General features: G+C 47.6%; 1 protein-coding gene across 2 annotated transcripts in view; it reads right to left on the reverse strand.

Moving 5' to 3' along the window:
* The window catches only part of APAF1 (apoptotic peptidase activating factor 1), a 97,982-nt gene that overhangs the window by 76,452 nt on the left and 2,851 nt on the right, over positions 1 to 18,679 (reverse strand). For both annotated transcript variants that reach the window (XM_040980319.1, XM_040980311.1), the window contains exons 2-6: positions 16,924 to 17,102; positions 16,608 to 16,797; positions 15,793 to 15,990; positions 3,054 to 3,237; positions 44 to 156 (exon numbers count right to left, since the gene is read on the reverse strand). In XM_040980319.1, coding sequence (XP_040836253.1) covers positions 44 to 156; positions 3,054 to 3,237; positions 15,793 to 15,990; positions 16,608 to 16,797; positions 16,924 to 17,061 — 823 coding nt within the window. In that variant the 5' untranslated portion in view covers positions 17,062 to 17,102. The remainder of the gene's footprint in view (positions 1 to 43; positions 157 to 3,053; positions 3,238 to 15,792; positions 15,991 to 16,607; positions 16,798 to 16,923; positions 17,103 to 18,679) is intronic.

The following is an 18,679-nucleotide window of genomic DNA, read 5'->3' on the forward strand; positions in this document are numbered from 1 at the left end:
ATTAAGTTATTAAGGTGCTAAAATGTAAATCAATGATCCTTACCCATCACTGAATCTGTAACACTCTTATCTCTGGTTGTAAGAAGAATCTGACATTGATTGTCAAAGGCTTTTAACACCCAAGGATCCCAAACATCATCCAAGATCAACAGAGACCTAGTTAAAAAGCAAGCAAAATGAACCAAAAATGACACTTCACTTTTTCTAAAAAATTTCCCCCAGTGTCTTTCAAAATCTACTTACTGGACAGTTTAAGAAGAATAGACAGCTACTCCATAATTTTCCCTTTTTCATGCAATACTTTCTCAAATAAGGGCAAAAAAAAAAAAACGTAGATTTTTGACTTCTCACAGCCCATATTAAAAGCCTATTAAAATTTTTATAAGAAATTTGTTTTTTTTTATATTTACACAGCTGGGAAGGACACATGCCCATGCAGACCGCCGAACAGGGTGGAAAGGATCAAGGGACGGGGAAAAGAGGGTGAGACAACCGCCTCCAATCTCCTTTTTTCTTCCCACGTCTGCAGGAAACGAGAAGGGGAGAGGCCCGCTCCCAGCAGCCCAGCCACATCAGGACCCGGTGCTAGGGATGACCACCCAGTATCATCCTAGGGTCCCGATGTGGAACATGTTCCAAGGTACTACTTAAATGGTTCTGACAGTTCTGAGACGCTGTTGATTTTGTTGCTCCAAGGTTGAGGAAATCCTTCCAAGGTCCACTGGCTGACATAGTTCACGTTAGAGTCTCCACTTGCCTAGAAACTTGCTGCCAAAACTTGGCTAGGAGAGCTGTCCAGTTTGCTCTGTCTCCATCCTCTGCCTTCACACTAGGCATCCTCTGCAGGCCTCAGTGAACTGCCATGGCCCCCATGTGCATCTGGGCATGCTGTCCACAGCAAAGGCTTCAGCAGCCAAGGCGGCCCAGTTCTGACACAGCACTCCATGGTCAGAACATAGATCCTGGGATTTTCACCACGACTGGAGTTAGGAGGTCCCCAAAGAAACCTCACCTGAGGTGGCCCCAGATCAGACTCCTGTGTGTGTCATCCAGCGCGGGGCCCAGTTCAGTCCATCACCCACATCAGCCTTCACACACAGATGGTTGTAGTCGCCCACCCCCATCTCCTATGCAAACCAATAGATACTGCCTAACCCTGCCCACCACACACTCAGTCCTCAAGCACACCAGCAGGAACTGCAGCGTGCTCAGAGCAACCCTCAGTAATGCCCACCAGGCCTGCACCCAGCCTCAGCTTCTGTACATACCAATGTATGTAGCAGACTGTTCCAGCCCATCCCACCCACAATCCATTCAGCTCCCACCGCTGAGTGCTGCAGCCTAGCTCAACCCAACCGACCCTGCTATCCAGCTCACACATACACTGGCTGTAGTTACCACCTGTCCAGCCAGGCCTGTCCCAAACCCCGTTTCCCATGCTCACTAGTGGGAGCTGCAGCCCATCAGAGGGGTTCCACAGTTTTCCTACTAGGCCCACTCCCAACTCCAGGTGTAGTATGGTCTAACCTGACAGGACTTGCCTTCAGTCCCAGCATTTGCCAGTCAATGCTGTGGCAAAGCCCAACCAGCCTGCACTTCCTCCAGCCTATGCATACACCAGCGGATATATTCACTTAGCCCAGCTTGGATTTCTCCCTAACCAAGCTCACATGCAGGCCAATGGGTTTTATAGCTCTGCTTAGCCTGGTCTGTCCCAAGTCACAGCTCTCACAGCTCTCACGCTCACCAGCAGGAGCTGTGGTCCAGCACGAGAACCACTGAAGCTCCCCTGCTGGGCTCACCCACCCTCCAGGGTCTTACACGTGCTGGCCGGTGTTATGGCCAAGTCCAGCATAGCCTGCCTCACTTCGGCATTCTTCAGCGGGTACTGCAACCCGGCCCAGTCTGGCTTGTCCACAGTTCTGGCTCATGCTGGTGGGTGCTGCAACCCAGTCCAACCTGGAACAACCCCCAGTCCCTATCCTACTATAAACTGGCTGGTGCTGTGGCCCAGCCCAGCCTGTCCTGAATCCCATCCTAACTCGTTTCCTCCCATTGCAGACTCTGGGAAGGAGCAGAGATGGCTTAAATAACTGGGTTTTTCCATCTACACTATAGACATAGATTGAGCTCTCAGTTCCTGACTATGGCCCCAGATGGGAGCGCGCCAGCACAGCGGAGCTCTGGCTGCCTCACAAATAAAATAACTGATTAAAAAATAAAACGAATGGTGGTAGGTAGGATTTGAAAAGAAACCAACAGGCATTTTGCACAGTAGCTGGGCTGCTTTATGGAACATCCAGAACCCATACTGGAGCTCCTAGGCTCAAGCCCCAGTCTGTTCTCCACTCCAGTTTCCTGCTAGCACAGCTGGAAGGCAGCACAAGGAGGCTCACATGCCCACCCGGAATCCTGGATCAAGCTCCTGGCTCCTGGCATGGCCCAGTCCTGGCTGTGAAGCACATGTGACAAGTGAGCCAGCAAATGAGAGGCTTATTTCTGTATATATGCCTATCGCTATCTCTCTCTATGGCTTTGAAATAAATATTTTTAAAAAAAGGCAAGCAACAACCCTCTGCATAAAAATATGTATTTATTTTTATTTGAATGGCAGAGATACAGAGAGGAGAGGCATGGAGAGAAAAAGAGAAATCTTCCATTCACTGGTTCACTCCCCAAACAGCCTCAACAGTCAAAGCTGGGACGATCTGAAGTCCAGGAGCCACGAGCTGCTTTTGGGTGTCCCACATGAGTGCAGGGGCCCAAGAACTTGAGCCAACATTTGCTTTTCCAGGGAGTCGGTAGTAAATGGAACAGCTGGGACTTGAACCAGGGCCCATATGGGATGCTGGTACCAAAGGTGGAGGCTTTAACCTACCACCCCATGGAGCTGGTCCCTGAGCATTTTTTTTAATACACAAGAAAGAATGGGAAGGCAACAGCTCTTTCACAGTCCCCCTACCCAACAGCAGGAAAAGGACATGATGTTCTTAATGTACTAGCACAAAATCTCGCTGACGCTTCACACATCAACTAAATTGGACCATCAGTACCTTGGGTGTTTGTGCAGCATCAGAAAGCGGAGACGGTCTTTAGCCTCTTCAATGTTAAGTGGAAGTCTCTGGAACAAACTGTCGCCCTGATCCAATCGCGTGCAAAGATTCTGCAGTTTCATTAGAAGCTGAGATTTATCCTGCTGCCCAACTGAAACCCAATGCACTCCTCCTGGGAAGCAGTCTAGTGAAGAGAAGAGCAATAAACAAGGTTTTGAACAAGAGTCCTCTCATCTTAGTGGCTGCACTGCTTCACTCACCTTCACCTTCTCTGGATTCAGGCTGCACATTTTTTTGGATGCTCTGTCAAGCTGGTAAGGCCTGAATCTAGGAGCAGTTAAAGGTGTGAAGAAGCTGCTTAGCACAAAAGCCTTAGCAAACAAAATTTCATAATCTTTGTCCTGTGTCATCAGCAATCCCTGCACAGGACCATTAGCCTCAGCACTTCTGACACTTTAGACTGGATAACTCTTCACTGTGAAGGACTGAACTGTGCATTACAGAGTGCTCAACAGCGGCCAGGCATCTTCCCCCTTCCCGATACTGACAACCAAAAACGACCCCCAACAACGAGGGCAAAAGTACCTCTGATTGAGAACAATGTTGCCCCACATGACTCACTCATTTAAAATCTTAGCAGGTTTAAGTCCAGCTCTACTGCTTACTAGTTATTCAATGTTCAGCAAATCTTCACCAAAAACTATCAGGACTGCTTCTTTCATTATACTGGCATAAGACCATCTACACCACCTATTCCAAAGTTGTTGTAAGAGATCAATGACAAAAGACATATGAATACTATGCTAACTGCAAAAGATTTTGACAGGATTATCAGCAGTTTGAGAATGCTGACAGAGTGTTCACAGCTGCCAAACAACTGTTTTCTGCCTGAGGAAAAGACATGAAGTGGAGTGCCACTTCCCGACCTGAGGGAGAGTGATGCTGATTCCAAGTCTGAAGCTACACTACAAAACTGTGAACTTCACTCTACAGGAAAATTAGAGGGGATCATTAGAAAAGCAAAAATTTCACACTTCCCAACACAAAGACCAAAAACTGCAACAGACACAAGGATAAACAAAAATGAAGAACACTCTTATGGAATTCCTCTAAATACATGGGACAAAATCTGAGAAATCTATTTTTTAAAAATCCAGAGAATAAATTTAGACCTTGTCTGTTTCAAACAAAAAGAATGCTCCAGAAAAAACACACTGAAGAGTGAAAAAGAATCCCACCAGTGAGCAATTCTCAAGCGAAACCTAAAAGGAATCAATGATAGATTTCATCCCTGTATTAAACAGGAAAAAAACAATGCCAAGTCAGGCCTTGAAAAGAGCACAGATTAGGCTGTGGACGAGTGGGACAGAGAAGGGAAGCATCTGTAAAAGCCAAAAAGGGCTGAAAAGCCACAGCACCTTTTTTTTTTAAAATACTGGAAAGGCAGATTTACAGAGAGAAAGTTCATTCCCCAAGCGGGTGCAACAGCTGGAGCTGAACCATTCCAAAGCCAGGAACCAGGAGCATCTTTCAGGTCTCCCACATGGGTACAGGCTCCCAAGGATCTGGGCTGTCCTCAATTGCTTTCCCAGCCCGCAAGCAGGGAGCTGGATGGGAAGCAGGGCAGCCAAGACATGAACTGGTGCCCATTTGAGATCCCGACGCATGCAAGGCGAGGACCTTAGCCACTATGGTAGAGCGCTGGGCCCATGGCTGCTCTGCCTATGATCTCCCTTCCTACTAACGTGACTGGGAAGGCAGCAGAAAATAGCCCAAGGACCTGCACTCCTGTAACACTTGTGGGAGAACAGGATGGAAGGACTCTTGTCACTCTGCCTCTCCAATGAGCAAACTAACTTTTTATAAATTTATTTGTATTGGTAAGGCAGATTATACAGAGAAGGAGCCTTATGGAGAGGAGATACAGAGAGAAAGGTCTTTCACCTGCTGGTTCACTCTCTAAATGGCCACAACCACTGGGCTGAGCCAATACAAAGCCAGGAGCTTCCTTTGGGTCTCCCACATGGGTACAGGGTCCCAAGGCTTTGGCCCATCCTGCATTGCTTTCCCAGGCCACAAGCAGGAGCTAAATGGGAAGTATAGCAGCCAGGACATGAACCGGGGCCCACTTAAAACGCCTGCACTTGCAAGGGGAGAACTGGCTAATGAGCCACAGCACCAGGCCCATAAATAAATCTTTTCTAAGAAGATTTGTAATAGCAAAGTAGGCTAAGTTTCCACTTGCAGTACTTATATTCCATATTGGTGCCAGTTTGAGTCCTGCCTGTTCCACTTCTCCTCCAGCTCCCTGTTAACAGCCTGGGAAAGCAGTAGAAGATGGCTCAAGTGTCTGGGTTCCTGTACCCACATGGGAGACCTAGAAGCTCCTGGCTTAGACTGGCTCAGCTCTGGCCATTGTGGCCATTTGGGGGCACGAGCCAGTAGATGGAAGATCTCACTTTCATCTTTCCCAGCCTCTGTGTGTCTCTCATTCTCTTTGAAACTCTGCCTTTCAAGTAAAAAAAAAAAAGTTTGAAAAAAGACAATAAAAATTTTAAATATATTGTTAATAAATCATAACACACCTAGAAATATGTGTATTCAACTACAGAAGTCAAACTTAAGTCTTTAGAATTATCTCCAGATATGTACAAATTTCAAAAAGTTCAAGAAAAGTATGCATTCTTATTTAGTTAGTTGAGACAGAAAAGGAGCTGAAGGTAGAAAGAATGCACCCATGCTCTAGTTCACCCCCAAAATACCTGCAATTGCAAGAAGCAAGCTTGGGGGTGGGAATTCAATCCAGGACCTCAGTTACTTCAACTATCAACCACTGCCTCCCAGGGTCTACATTAGCAGGTACTTCACCCGGCCAATATGGGATGTGAGTATCTTAACCGGCATCTTTTCTTTTTAATATTTTATTCATATTTAATTCAAAAGGCACATTTACAGAAAGAAGCAGAGATGAGAGGAAAAGATCTTCCATCCGTTGGTTCACTCTCCAAATACTACAAAGGATAGAGTTGAGCCAATGCAAAGCCAGGAGCCAGGAGCTTCTTTGTGACCGCAAGAGCCCAACGACTTGGGCCATCCTACACTGCTTCCCCAGGCCATAAACAGGGACCTGAATGAGAAGTGGAACAGCCAGGAAACAAACTGGCACCCATGTGGGATGCCGGCACTTGCAAGGTGAGGATTAGCATGCTAGCCTGTTGACCCAGAGCACTCAACCTGTACCTGGCATCTGTAACTGCAAAGCTAAAGATCTGCTCCTGCACTATTTTTTTTTTAAGATTTTATTTTATTTTTATTACAAAAGCAGATTTTACAGAGAAGGAGATGCAGACAGAAAGATCCTCTGTCACAGATTTACTCCCCATATAGTCATCATGGCCGGAGGGAGCTGAACCTATCCAAAGCCAGGAGCCAGGAGCGTCTTCCGGGTCTCCCATGCAGGTACAGGAACCCAAGGCCTTGGGTGGTCTTCGACTGCTTTCCCAGGCCACAAGCAGGGAGCTGGATGGGACGCGGGGCTGCCAGGACACAAGCCAGCACCCATATGCAATCCAAGCACATGCAAAACAAGGATTTAGCCACTGAGCCATTACTCCAGGCCCCATGCATTCTTTTAAATCCATTTTCTATGAGCTTTTTCAAGAATGTCCTGTATATTTATGTACATGTTCATGTATCTAAAAGAGGAATTTGTATGTGCTGAATACAGTGAACAGAAGCATTAAATCATAACAGAGTTTGGGCCATGAAAATTTCTACTCTGTAGTCAAGTGCAAGAAAAAATACATATATACAAAAATAAATGTGTTAAATTATAACAGAAAGGAGGCCAGTGTTGTGCAATGGGCTAAGGCCCTGCCGGCAATGCCAGCATGCGATAGGCTCTAGTTTGAATCCCAGCTTCTCTACTTACGATCCAGGTTCCTGCTAAGGCACCTGGGAAAGCAGCAGAGGAATGGCCCAGGTCTTTGAACCCACACACTAACACAGAAGACCAGAATGAAGCTGCTCTCTCCTGCCTTTGTCCTGGCCCTACGACAGGCATCATAACTATTCAGAAAGTGACCCAGCCGACAAAAATCGGCCTCTTCCTCTACCAGTAAAATTCTTTGAAAATAAAGAAATACACATTTTCTAAATGCAAAAGACAACATTTGGGCTCGGCCCATGGCCTATAGGGTGAAGTCCTCACATTGCACATGCTAGGATCCCATATGGGCGCCAGTTCTAAACCTGGTGGCCCCACTTCCCATCCAGCTCCCTGCTTGTGGCCTGGGAAAGCAGTCGAGGACAGCCCTAGACTTTGGGACCCTGCACCCGTGTGGGAGAGCTGGAGGAAGTTCCTGGCTCCTGGTTTCGGATCGGCGCAGCACTGGCCATTGTGGCCACTTGGGTAGTGAATCAAAGGATGGAAGACCTTCCTCTCTGTCTCTCCTCGTTCTGCATATCTGACTTCACAATAAAAATAAAACAAATATATTTTTTTAAAAGGCAACATTTATTGCTATTTACAAATAATTGAATATGGGCCCGGCGCTGTGGCCTAGCAGCTGGAGTCCTCGCCTTGTACGTTCCAGAATCCCACTGGGCGCTGGTTCTGGTCCCAGTGGTCCTGCTTCCCATCCAGCTCCCTGCCTATGGCCTGGGAAAGCAGTCAAAGACGGCCCAAAGCCTTGGGACCCTGCACCCGCGTGGGAGACCTGGGGGAGGTTTTTGGCTCCTGGCTTCGGATCGGCACAGCACCGGACGTTGCTGTCACTTGGGGAGTGAATCATCAGATGGAGGATATTTCTCTCTGTGACTCCCCCTGTCTCTTTATATCTGACTTTGCAATAAAAATAGGTGGATCTTAAAAAAGAATAACTGAATACAAAAATCAGATATTTTTCGGGCCCGGCGCAGTGGCGCAAGTGGTTAAGTCCTCGCCTTGCACGCCCGGGATCCCATATGGGCGCCGGTTCTAATCCCGGCAGCCCCGCTTCCCTTCCAGCTCCCTGCCTGTGGCCTGGGAAGGCAGTTGAGGACGGCCCAAAGCTTTGGGACCCTGCACCCGCGTGGGAGACCTGGAAGAGGCTCCTGGCTTCGGATCGGCATAGTATCGACCCGTTGCGGCTCACTTGGGGAGTGAATCATCGGATGGAAGATCTTCCTCTCTGTCTCTCCTCTCTGTATATCCGCCTTTCCAATAAAAAAATAATAAAAATAAATCTTAAAAAAAAAAAAAAAAATCAGATATTTTTCAAAGTTAATCTGGAAAAATCTGTATGTATGCACAAAAAACTTTATGGCACAAATTCATCAAGCACTATTCTAAGAGTTCTATACACATAAATTCACTTAATTCTCACACCACCCTATTAGGCAGACTCTATTATTATTCCCATTTTTGCAGGTGGAGAAACAGAAGTATGGAGAAATTGAGTCATTTGCCCAGGCTCACACAGCCAATGCAGCAGAACTGCAGGTTAAGCCTCCAGCAGCAGCGCTCGACAGCCACAACCCCCTGCCTCCACAGCGGTACACGCTGCAGTGCTGTGCGACAGGGACAAGCAGGGGACGGCCTGCAATGTCCTTCCCATCCACCTGCCCAAGTCCACGGGACACCTACCTGAGGAAGGAAAGAACCCTACATATAAACACATTTGGACAGTCAGGTATTTTTAATTGCTAAAGTGTATAACTGGAAGTGACCTGTGCAATATCATGGGAAGAATCAGGTGCAGAATAAAGGTCTGAAAAGACAACAAAAGCAAAGTAAACAAAGTGACGTGGTTTCTGACTATACCTACAAATCTCCACGCCCCACTACACAGTCCTGACAAAACTGCCAACGATGATGATGACAAGCTTCAGTTGTAACTCAGCAGATTGATCCTGTTCAGGAAAGAATACATAATGATCTAAACAAAACACGGGAACCTGCAAGAATGAACACCCACCTAACCTCCCCACTAGCACGGAGAAGGAGGCATAAGCTTTCACGGCAGCTATGGCGAGACGTGAAGAACCAAGAATGTGTAACTGAACGACAGATGCCAAAATCCAGACCAAGTCCAGAGGAGGGCCACAGGCTGCCATGAGGACACTCGGGGGTTAACAGGTAAGGACTCGTGACTGGCCTGAGAACTACAGCAGTGAATCCGAAGAATGGAGTAAGAGAGAGCAGAATGTTTAACAAGATTTCAAAAAGGTGATGAAAGGGTTAGTGTCCATCCTGGGGTGAGGGTAGAATATGGCCGCAGAAGGCCCGTCGCGGTGGCCTAGCAGCTAAAGTCCTCGCCTTGAATGCGCCAGGATCCCATATGGGCACTGGTTCTAATCCCAGCAGCTCCACTTCCCATCCAGCTCCCTGCTTGTGGCCTGGGAAAGCAGTCGAGGACGGCCCAAAGCCTTGGGACCCTGCACCCACGTGGGAGACCTGGAAGAAGTTCCTGGATCCTGGCTTTGAACCAGCATAGCATCAGCTGTCGCGCTCACTTGGGGAGTGAATCATCGGACAGAAGATCTTCCTCTCTGTATAGCTGATTTTGTAATAAAAATAAATAAATCATTAAAAAAAAAAGAAGAATACGGCTGCAGAAAATGGTTACAGCAACACAGGGATCAAGGAACTGAGAGGCCAACGTTTTGGATGACTCACCTATATGGATGTGGATGAATGAAAGTGATTACATGGGCATAAAGAACTAAGCTAGAGAGGAAGACAGATATTAAGAGTCTGCAGGTGGCAACAGAGGGGAAGGACAACAATCACCCACTTCCTGGTGTTGAATTACATGGGCCACAAAGAAAAAAGTGGTCACACCAGTGAAGAAGACTACGTAGATGGCCAGATTCTCATTAAGCTTCTCTGCTAGAGACAAAAGAAGAAGGAGAATGTTCCTGTATAGCAAACAGGTTGATAACACAGAGGAGGAAATCAAGAGGGTATGGGGGCCCAGCGCGCTGCGGTGCAAGTGGTTAAGGTCCTCGCCTTGCACGCCCGGGATCTCATATGGGCACCGGTTCTAATCCCGGCGGCCCCACTTCCCATCTAGCTCCCTGCCTGTGGCCTGGGAAAGCAGTCGAGGACGGCCCAAAGCTTTGGGACCCTGCACCTGTGTGGGAGACCCAGAAGAAGCTCCTGGCTTCGGACTGGCTCAGCTCCAGCCGTTGAGGCGACTTGGGGAGTAAATCATCGGATGGAAGATCTTCCTCTCTGTCTCTCCTCTCTGTATATCTGCCTTTCCAATAAAAATAAAATAAATCTTTAAAAAATTTTTTAAATAAGTAAATAAAGATACTCACATGTGGGGCTAGCGTTGTGGCACAGTGAATAAAGCTGCCCCTGTGACACTAGCATCCCATATGGACGCTGGCTGAGTCACGGCAGCTCCCTGCTAATGTGCCAAGAAAGCAGCGGATAACGTCCCAAGCAGCTGAGCCCCTTCTAGACTGGCTCTAGACCAGACCAGTTCACTGTGGCAATTTAGGGAGTGACCCAGCAGATGGAACACTTGTCTCCTCTTTAACTGTGCCTTTCAAATAAATCAATCTTTATCCATGTCTCCCATCAGAATGGGTTTGGTGCCCACTTCAGCCTTCTGAATCCACTTCCTGACAAGGCAGACGCTGGGCGATAGGAATGATGGCTGACACGACTGGGTTCCTGTGACCCAGGGGCGCATGGCTGCACTGTCGGCTCCCACCTGTGGTCTAAGCCGAACCAGCCATTAAGTGAATTTAGAGAGTGATCCAGCAGTGATCCAGCTCTTTGTGTCTCTCTTTCAAATACATATTAAAAAAAAAAAAAACAAGAAACTAAATAACCAACTCATCTGCAAATCTCTTACCATCACAGTATGGCATTAGCTTAAACACTGAACTATTACTTCTGCCTTTCAGAAAGAATCTAAACATCAAACATTTTGACTGGACACAAGAGGGAGCAATTTAGCCTTGAATGAGGCTTATAATTCGCTCAAGTAAACTTATTCAGAGAAAAACTGTCTTTTCTAGAGGAAATTAACCCCATCCTACCTTCTTGTAATGCTTATTCTGATAACAATAAATAATAACATCAAAAAAATCTTGGGATGGACAGAAACAAAGAAACAGCCTATATATTTTTAAAACTCAGCATGTTAATATAGCATTGCACATGGCTTACAGATGTCAAGTCTTTACAATTTCCCTAGAAGTAACAAAAAAAAAAAAAGGTTGGCTATTCAAAAAACTTAAAACACATGCCTAGTTAACTTTACTTATTGTCTTAAACCAATCACCACCCTAAAATAAACTTTCTATAAGAACCATAATATTTTTAAGACTTAGTCTCTTACTCTGAAAATCAGAGGTAGAGAGAGAGATCTTTCATCTTCTGGTTTGCTCTCCAGGTACCTGTAACAGCCAGGGATGCGCCAATCCAAAGCCAGGAGCTGCTTCTGGGTCTCCCACATGAGTGTAGGGACCTAAATACCTGGACCATCTCCCACTGCCTTTTCCAGGAAGCTATTACCAGAGAGCTGAATTAGATGCAGAGCAGCTGGAACTCAAACCAGCACACACTTTATAAGCTTTGCCACAATGGCAGCCCCAGGAACCAGAATTTTATTCAAGTTTCTAATCCTTACAATATCTAGCTTTTTTGTTTTCTTTACTTGTAAAAGAACAGATTTTAAGGGCTGAACAGTGGCTTATTAACCTTCCACCTGCAACACTTGCTTCCTGTATGGTCACCGGTTCTAGTCCCGGCTGCTCCACTTCTGATCCAGCTCCGTGTATACAGACTGGAAAAGCAGCAGAGGATGGCTCAAGTCCTTGGGCCCCTGTACTCACAAGGAAACTCAGAAGAAGCTCCTGGCCATTTGGGGGGTGAACCAGTGGATGAAAGATCTCTCTCTGTCGGGTGGGTCTCAGGACGGGCCGTCTCATGCCTGGATCCCAGACGGCCGCATGGGCACATGGTGAGCCGTTCCCGGGCCTGCTGGGTTCCGGAGGCTGCTTCCTTCAGGGTGAGTAGACCGAGGGGGGAGGCCTCTGGGACTGGGCAGGTCCGGGACCCACCTGCCGCCCTCATTGGGCAGTGAATGGGATTTGGGAGGGGCGCGACCTTGGGCCTGGGAATTTAAACCTCCAGCAGCCTCCCGGCAGCTGGTGGGTCTCAGGACGGGGCGTCTCATGCCTGGATCCCGGACGGCCGCCATGGGCACATGGTGAGCCGTTCCCGGGCCAGTGCGCCATTGGTGCCAGGCTCTGCCTGCTGGCCGCCCAGCTGGGGAGCTCTGGGGATTTGGTTCTTTGAGTCACTGCTTAATTAGCTCCAGGTTGAACCCATTGTGATTCTCGGACATGAAACAGGCAGTAACTCTTCCTTTGTAAAACTTGTAATCACTAATAATGCTGAGCACCAAATACCAGTCCATGCAGAAGCCTGGGCTTGGGGCTTGTCCTGCAAAAGTAGCTCCAACGGCTGGCTAATGTGTCAACTGGTAGGGAACAGAGTAGATCTGGTACGACTGAGCAAACCTTAGCCCACAATAAAACTAGAAACCAGGAGGGAGCAGAGGTCATTCCAAGCTAGGCTCTTGTACCTACCTACTGGTCTGCGGGAGCCAGGGACGCGAAGCCACAGTGTCTAAGGCAGAGGTCGGGACAGGTGAGCAGCTGTGCCAAGCTGAGTCAGAGCAACCACTGGCATGCGAGTGATCTATGGCTGGGAACAGACCCGGTTGGGGAGCAAAGGGGACAACCCTAGCTGGGCTGAGGTTCCCACCAAGAGGCGCGTGGCCTGGAAGGGGGGCTGCGTTCTGATCTGGATACAGTAGTAGTCTCCCTTGGCACAAGTGTGGACTGGGATTGGATGCACCGAACCGGGCTGGACCCCGACTCCCCCTGGTGTTCCGGAGGACCAGGGCAGATGTGCGATGGACTAGGCAAGGTCTCAAACCCCTACTGAGCCATGTGTGAGCCATACGTGGGTATGGACAAACCATGGCTGGGCTGGAACATCCAACAGCAAGAACCAGATTGGGTGGAAGGCCAGTCAGTAAAAGCCACAGTTCCTGCTAGGACAGGAGGTGGACTGAGTAGGGTTGGCTCATGGACCCACTGGTAAGCGTGAAACCTGGCATTGGGAGAGGTTCTGATGGAGGAGCCTGGGCAACTCCTCTGGCAGGACACAGACCCAGCAGGTCAGCGCAAGAAACATGATAGGAAACAGCCCAGAAAAGGCCATGGAAAGCTACCCACTGGCATACAATTGGCAGACGTGGGGGCAAGACCAGGCTGAATCTGTCCACGTCATCCACTGGCAAATCCAGGCACAAGTGTGGGTCGAACCAGGTTCGGTCGCAACAAAGACTAGTGCACAATATGGAATGCCGAGGTGAGGTTGCCTGTACCGGAAGGGACCGCAGCGTCCAACCAGCCTGAGAACAAGAAAGGAAGTGGGCAGAGCCAGTAGGGGAATAAGGGAGGGTTCCTTTGCAGGACAGCTACTTCCGCAGGAGAGCATGGGCTGGGATGGGGGCAGACCAGACTAGGCAGAGCCACCACACCTGTGCGCCTCATGTGGACTAGATCAGGGAAAAGCCGGGCTTGGCAGATTATTCCTACTGGGGCAAACAAAATTAAAGTGGGCGAGGTTTGTTTGGGCAGCATCAACTGGAATCTGGGAGTGGGAGAGGCCTGGGAGGGAAATAGTGGGCTCATCCCTCTTGGGTTACCACTTCCACGGGAGGACATAAAACTAAGACAGCGGCTAGGGTGGAATGGGGTGTGGGACAGACTGGATTACTGCTACACTTACTGGCAAACCAGGGTAGGGGGCGGGCCTGGTGGGGGTTATTGTGGGTTGCTCCAACTAGGCTGCAGCTCCCACTGGTTTATGTGAGGGCCAAGTATGTGCGGGGCAGAACCAGGCTGGACTGCAACACCCATTGGTTCCAGTGGAAGTCGGGAGTGAAAACAGAACCAACCCAGCAATTACAACCACCAGCTGATTGGAGCGATGGACGGTGCCAGGCCCTGTACTTGTTAGCACACACAAGAAGTTTCTTTGGAGATCTTCCTAATCTAAATGCTGGACTCAGAACCCTAACGAAGAAAAGAGAGAAGACAGAACGGGTCAACCAACCATCTCAGCTATGATGGACTATGTCAATCAGTGGATTTTTCAAAGACCTCATAGTGCTTGGAGTGGCAAGACTGACAGCGATTCATAACTGTGGCAATATCAAAACCACTTGAGCAAGAACCTCAGAGCATGCCCTACATCCGGGACCTGGGGAGGGTGGGAAATTGGGTGGGCCTTCTCCCTTAATACCCCCCTTTAAACATGAAGGTAACAATATGGAAAACATACTAGTATTAGCCACTTTCCTGTAGCCCTTGAACCTTCTTACTCTAACTATGTAAAGAATGTCAAAATAAATTTTATTAATAAAAAAAAAGTGAAAAAAAAAAGATCTCTCTCTGTCTCTCCTTCTCTTTAAAACAAAAAGAAATAAATCTTCAAAAATTTTTAAAAATTAAAAGAACAGGTTTTTAAGCCTTTCTGCATAACCCAATGGTCATGCAGCCAGCATGGTGCCTAGGTGACCCGAGGCACCGGCATCCCATGTGGGTGGGGCTTCAAGTCCCTGTGGTGATGTTTCACTTCCTTTTTTGCTTCCTGCTAAGAGGCCCGGGAAGCAGTAGCGGTTGGCCTAAGTACTTGGGCCACCACACCCATGTGGCAGATCTGGAAGAAGCTTCAGCCTGGCCCAGCCTTGGCTGTTGTAAGCCATTTGAGGAGTGAGCCAGTGTATAGAAGATTCTCTGTCCCTTTCTCTCTCTTTCTCTCAGTGTTTCGCCTGCTCTATTTGTAATTCTGCCTTTCAAATAAATAAAAAATAAATCGTTAAAAAAGAAAGAAAGAAAGAAAAAGAGGGTCAGCACCGTGGCACAGTAAGCACTGGGTTCGGATCCCAGCTGCTCCACCTCCAGTCCTGCAGAGGAAGCAAAGAACTCACCCTGTCTGATCTTCCCTCCGTACCTCTGCCTTTCAAATAAAATAAACAAAGGAAAAAGAAAAGGAGACGTGAGACAGAAGCAAAGATCAGAGAGGGTGAGAGATAAACATCTGAAGATGCTACACACTGTCAGCTCTGAATATGGAGAAAAAGATCAGGAGTTCAGAAACTCAGAAACGCAAGGGGAATCCTCCCTACAGCTGCTGAAATCAGCCCAGCTGACACCCCATGTTAGCTTAATAAGAACCTCCAGAACTCTTAAGAAAATAAACACATGTTATTTTAAGCAATCAAATTTAGGGAAACCTGTAACAGCCAGCAAGAGAAAGCAAACAAAATGTCTAATAATCATGAGTCTGGCGCAGCAAACCTAGCGGCTAATGTCCTTGCCTTGCATGTGCCATGGTCCCAAACGGACGTCAACTTGTGTCCAGGCAGCCCTGTTTCCCATCCAGCTCTCTGCTTGTGGCCTGGGACAACAGTCCAGGACGGTCCAAAGCCTTGGGATTCTGCACCCATATGGGAGACCCAGAAGAAGCTCCTGGCTCCTGGCTTCTGATCGGCTCAGCTCCAGCTGTTGTGGCCACTTGGGGAGTGAATCAATGGACAGAAGATCTGTCTCTCTTCCTCTCTATCTGACTTTCCAATTAAAAATAAGTAAATATTTTTTTTAAAAATGCCTAATCATTGCTCCTCAGGAGGCAACACACATCTTGATCAAAACCTACCTTCTAAGAGACAATGATCTCGAACAGCTTCGGCAGCTAATACGGACTTGCCACACCCTGCCATTCCATAGATGGTGACCCAACCCGGTTCACCATTCAACTTGAACAGCTTCTGCTGAATTGCATTTACCAGCTTCTTCCTTGTAACAAAGACAACTGGTCTCTGGGGTACCCCACCTTCACGCAGCACTGTCCTTACTGAAATATAAAACACGCACAAATGAATAACTTTCAAATGATTACTCACCTCATGCGACAAACGTCACAGACAGCCAGGCAGAGCCTGGGCCTCGGAACTGAGAGAAGTTACATGGTTAACATATCAACTTCACCTTCCTGATTCCTCAGAATATAGAAAACAAAAGCAAGTGCGCATCCTTTGAAATGACAACAGGCAGCCCAAGTCTCCATCCACCCGTCCCCTCGCTCACCCGCCTCCTCCTCCTTATCGCCCGTTTATACTGAAAGCAGCGTAAGGGGTACAGTGGTTATGCATTCCCTTCAAGTTAACAGAGTTTTAAAACCACTCTTTCCTAGGAGCACATAAAATTGGAAAATAACGTTACAGACCTACATATTGTCCTATTGTCTCTAACAATTGCAGGGCAAATTTTATGTCAACAAAAATAATTTCCACAGGCAAAAAAAGGAAAAAGTAACACATATGCAAATATTTAATTTGAAAGCATCACTATTTTTTTGTATGCATTTTCCACAGAACTAATCACACTCTTCAGCAGGTGACAGTAAGACAAACCTGCAGCCATGCTAGCCTTCATGACAGTAACGTGACAGAAGGTATCAGGGATACGAACCATAGGAAGTTATTCCTCCAGCTCTATCTTTGCTACCGGAAGGAGAGACAGCAGGAATACCACTGTAGAGAAGGGCAGCAAGATCCTTATACCCTTCACAAAGTAGTGCATTGTAGAATGATATATAGGAATTATTATCTTTTTTAAGTATAATTTGAATTAGCATAGCTGCTCGTTGACGTTGAGTGAGCTGGAAAAAAAAAAAAAAGGGTTCACTGTACAACAAGCAAAATGCTCACAACCACAGTTAGTGGAGCCCAGCACAGCGCTGACACTCTACAAAGCGCCAAGAAAGCACGGCCTCAGACAGCTTTACCTCACTTTTCACTCTCTCCTCCTCCGCTAACGTTAAAACTCCATCGCTAACCATGTGATCCATGACGCAGGCTGTCTTGATGTCCTTCGCCAGAGCTTCTCTGTGCTGTAATAAACAGTTTCGAGCTTTTGCATCCATCCTCCCTCAACTGTTTCTCTCTCTGAACTGTCAATCATGAGCTGCAGGAAAAACATCAAAATAAATATATCTCAAAAACAATGTAATACCACTGGTCATCAAGAAAAATAAACAACTTTTTTTTAAATTTCCATAAATGGTAAAAGCTAATGTTATGAAAGGTGTGAAAAAAAAAACAGGGAGTCCTGTACACTACTTAGGGACAGAAAAAAAAAATGGATGCAACTTTTCCAGAAGGCAGTGAAATACAGAAATGTTTAAATTAAGAATTCTTTGTAACTCGGAAACTCCACTTCTAAAAATATGCCTCAAGTATATATTCACATACGTCTCTAAAATATTCTCAAAAAGACTTTAAGAGAATGTGCTCAGGTGATTAGAAAGATGAACACACGGGACCAGCATGCTAGCCTAGTAGCTAAAGTCCTTGCCTTGAATGTCCTGGGATTCTACATAAGCACTGGTTCATGTCAGGACTACCCCACTTCCCGTCCAGCTCCCTGCTTGTGACCTGGGAAGCAGTTGAGGACAGCTCAAACCCTTGGGATCCTGTACCAGCATGGGAGACCAGAAAGAAGCTCCTGCCTACTGACTTCGAATTGGCTGGCTGTTGAGGCTACTTGGGGAGTGACCCAGTGGATGGAAGATCTCCCTCTCTGCCTCTCCTCTCTGTAAATCTGACTTTCCAATAAAAGTAAATAAAGCTTAAAAAGAAAATGAACACAATCTAAATGTCCATCATCCAACTATGCATTAAAGGTAACTAGGTTGGGGCAGGTGTTCAGCACAGCAGCTAAGACAGCCCTGGGGATGCACATACCCCACATCAAAGCGTGTGGGTTTGAGTCCTGTCATTTTGACCCAGCTTTCTGAGACGTACATCCTGGAAGACAGCACCCACCAGCACGTGTGGAATGTCAGGGGGTTAGTGTGAGCCCGCAGGGGGACTGATGGGGGGGTCCTCTGCGGGACCACTGCCCCCACTGGTGAGCATGAGGACTGGGAGCGGACCAGGCAGGCGGGCTGGCTAGGCTTTGCCACAGCATCACCTGGCAGGCGCTGGGACCGGGGGCAAATCTTGTCAGGCTAGGCCACAGAACCACCTGGAGAGTGCAAAAACCAGGACTTTATAAGAGGCAAGGCTGGAGACAGAACCAACCCAGCAATTGCAACTACCACTGGGTGCACAGGCTAAAGTAGGTGACGAACTGAGCCGGGTCCCCTACTGACAAACTCATGCAAGTCAGATCTGGGTCACATCAGAGCAAGTTTATTCCAGAAAACCGCAAATGAACTTCTAGACACATAACTCCAACCGTGGGGGAAATCGCAGGGTCTGTGGTCTGAGCACGTAGTTCAAGTGTCAGAACTGGGCCTCCTCGGTGGCTTAGAGGGATATTCAGACACACATGGAGAACATGGCAGTCCACTGGGGCCTGCAGAGGACATCTGCTGCCAGCGTAGAGGAAGGACAGAATAAATTGGTCAACTACCCCAGCCAAGCACTGACATCAAATATTCGGGCAAATGGAGACTCTGGGGTGGACTCTGTCAGCCAATGGGCCTTGGAAAGATCTCCTCATCCTTGGATCTGGGAGACTGAAGACATTTCAGAACT

The sequence above is a fragment of the Ochotona curzoniae genome, unplaced genomic scaffold (assembly GCF_017591425.1).
Source record: "Ochotona curzoniae isolate NIBS_2020 unplaced genomic scaffold, NIBS_Ocur_1.0 contig_1014, whole genome shotgun sequence".
Lineage (NCBI taxonomy): Eukaryota > Metazoa > Chordata > Mammalia > Lagomorpha > Ochotonidae > Ochotona > Ochotona curzoniae.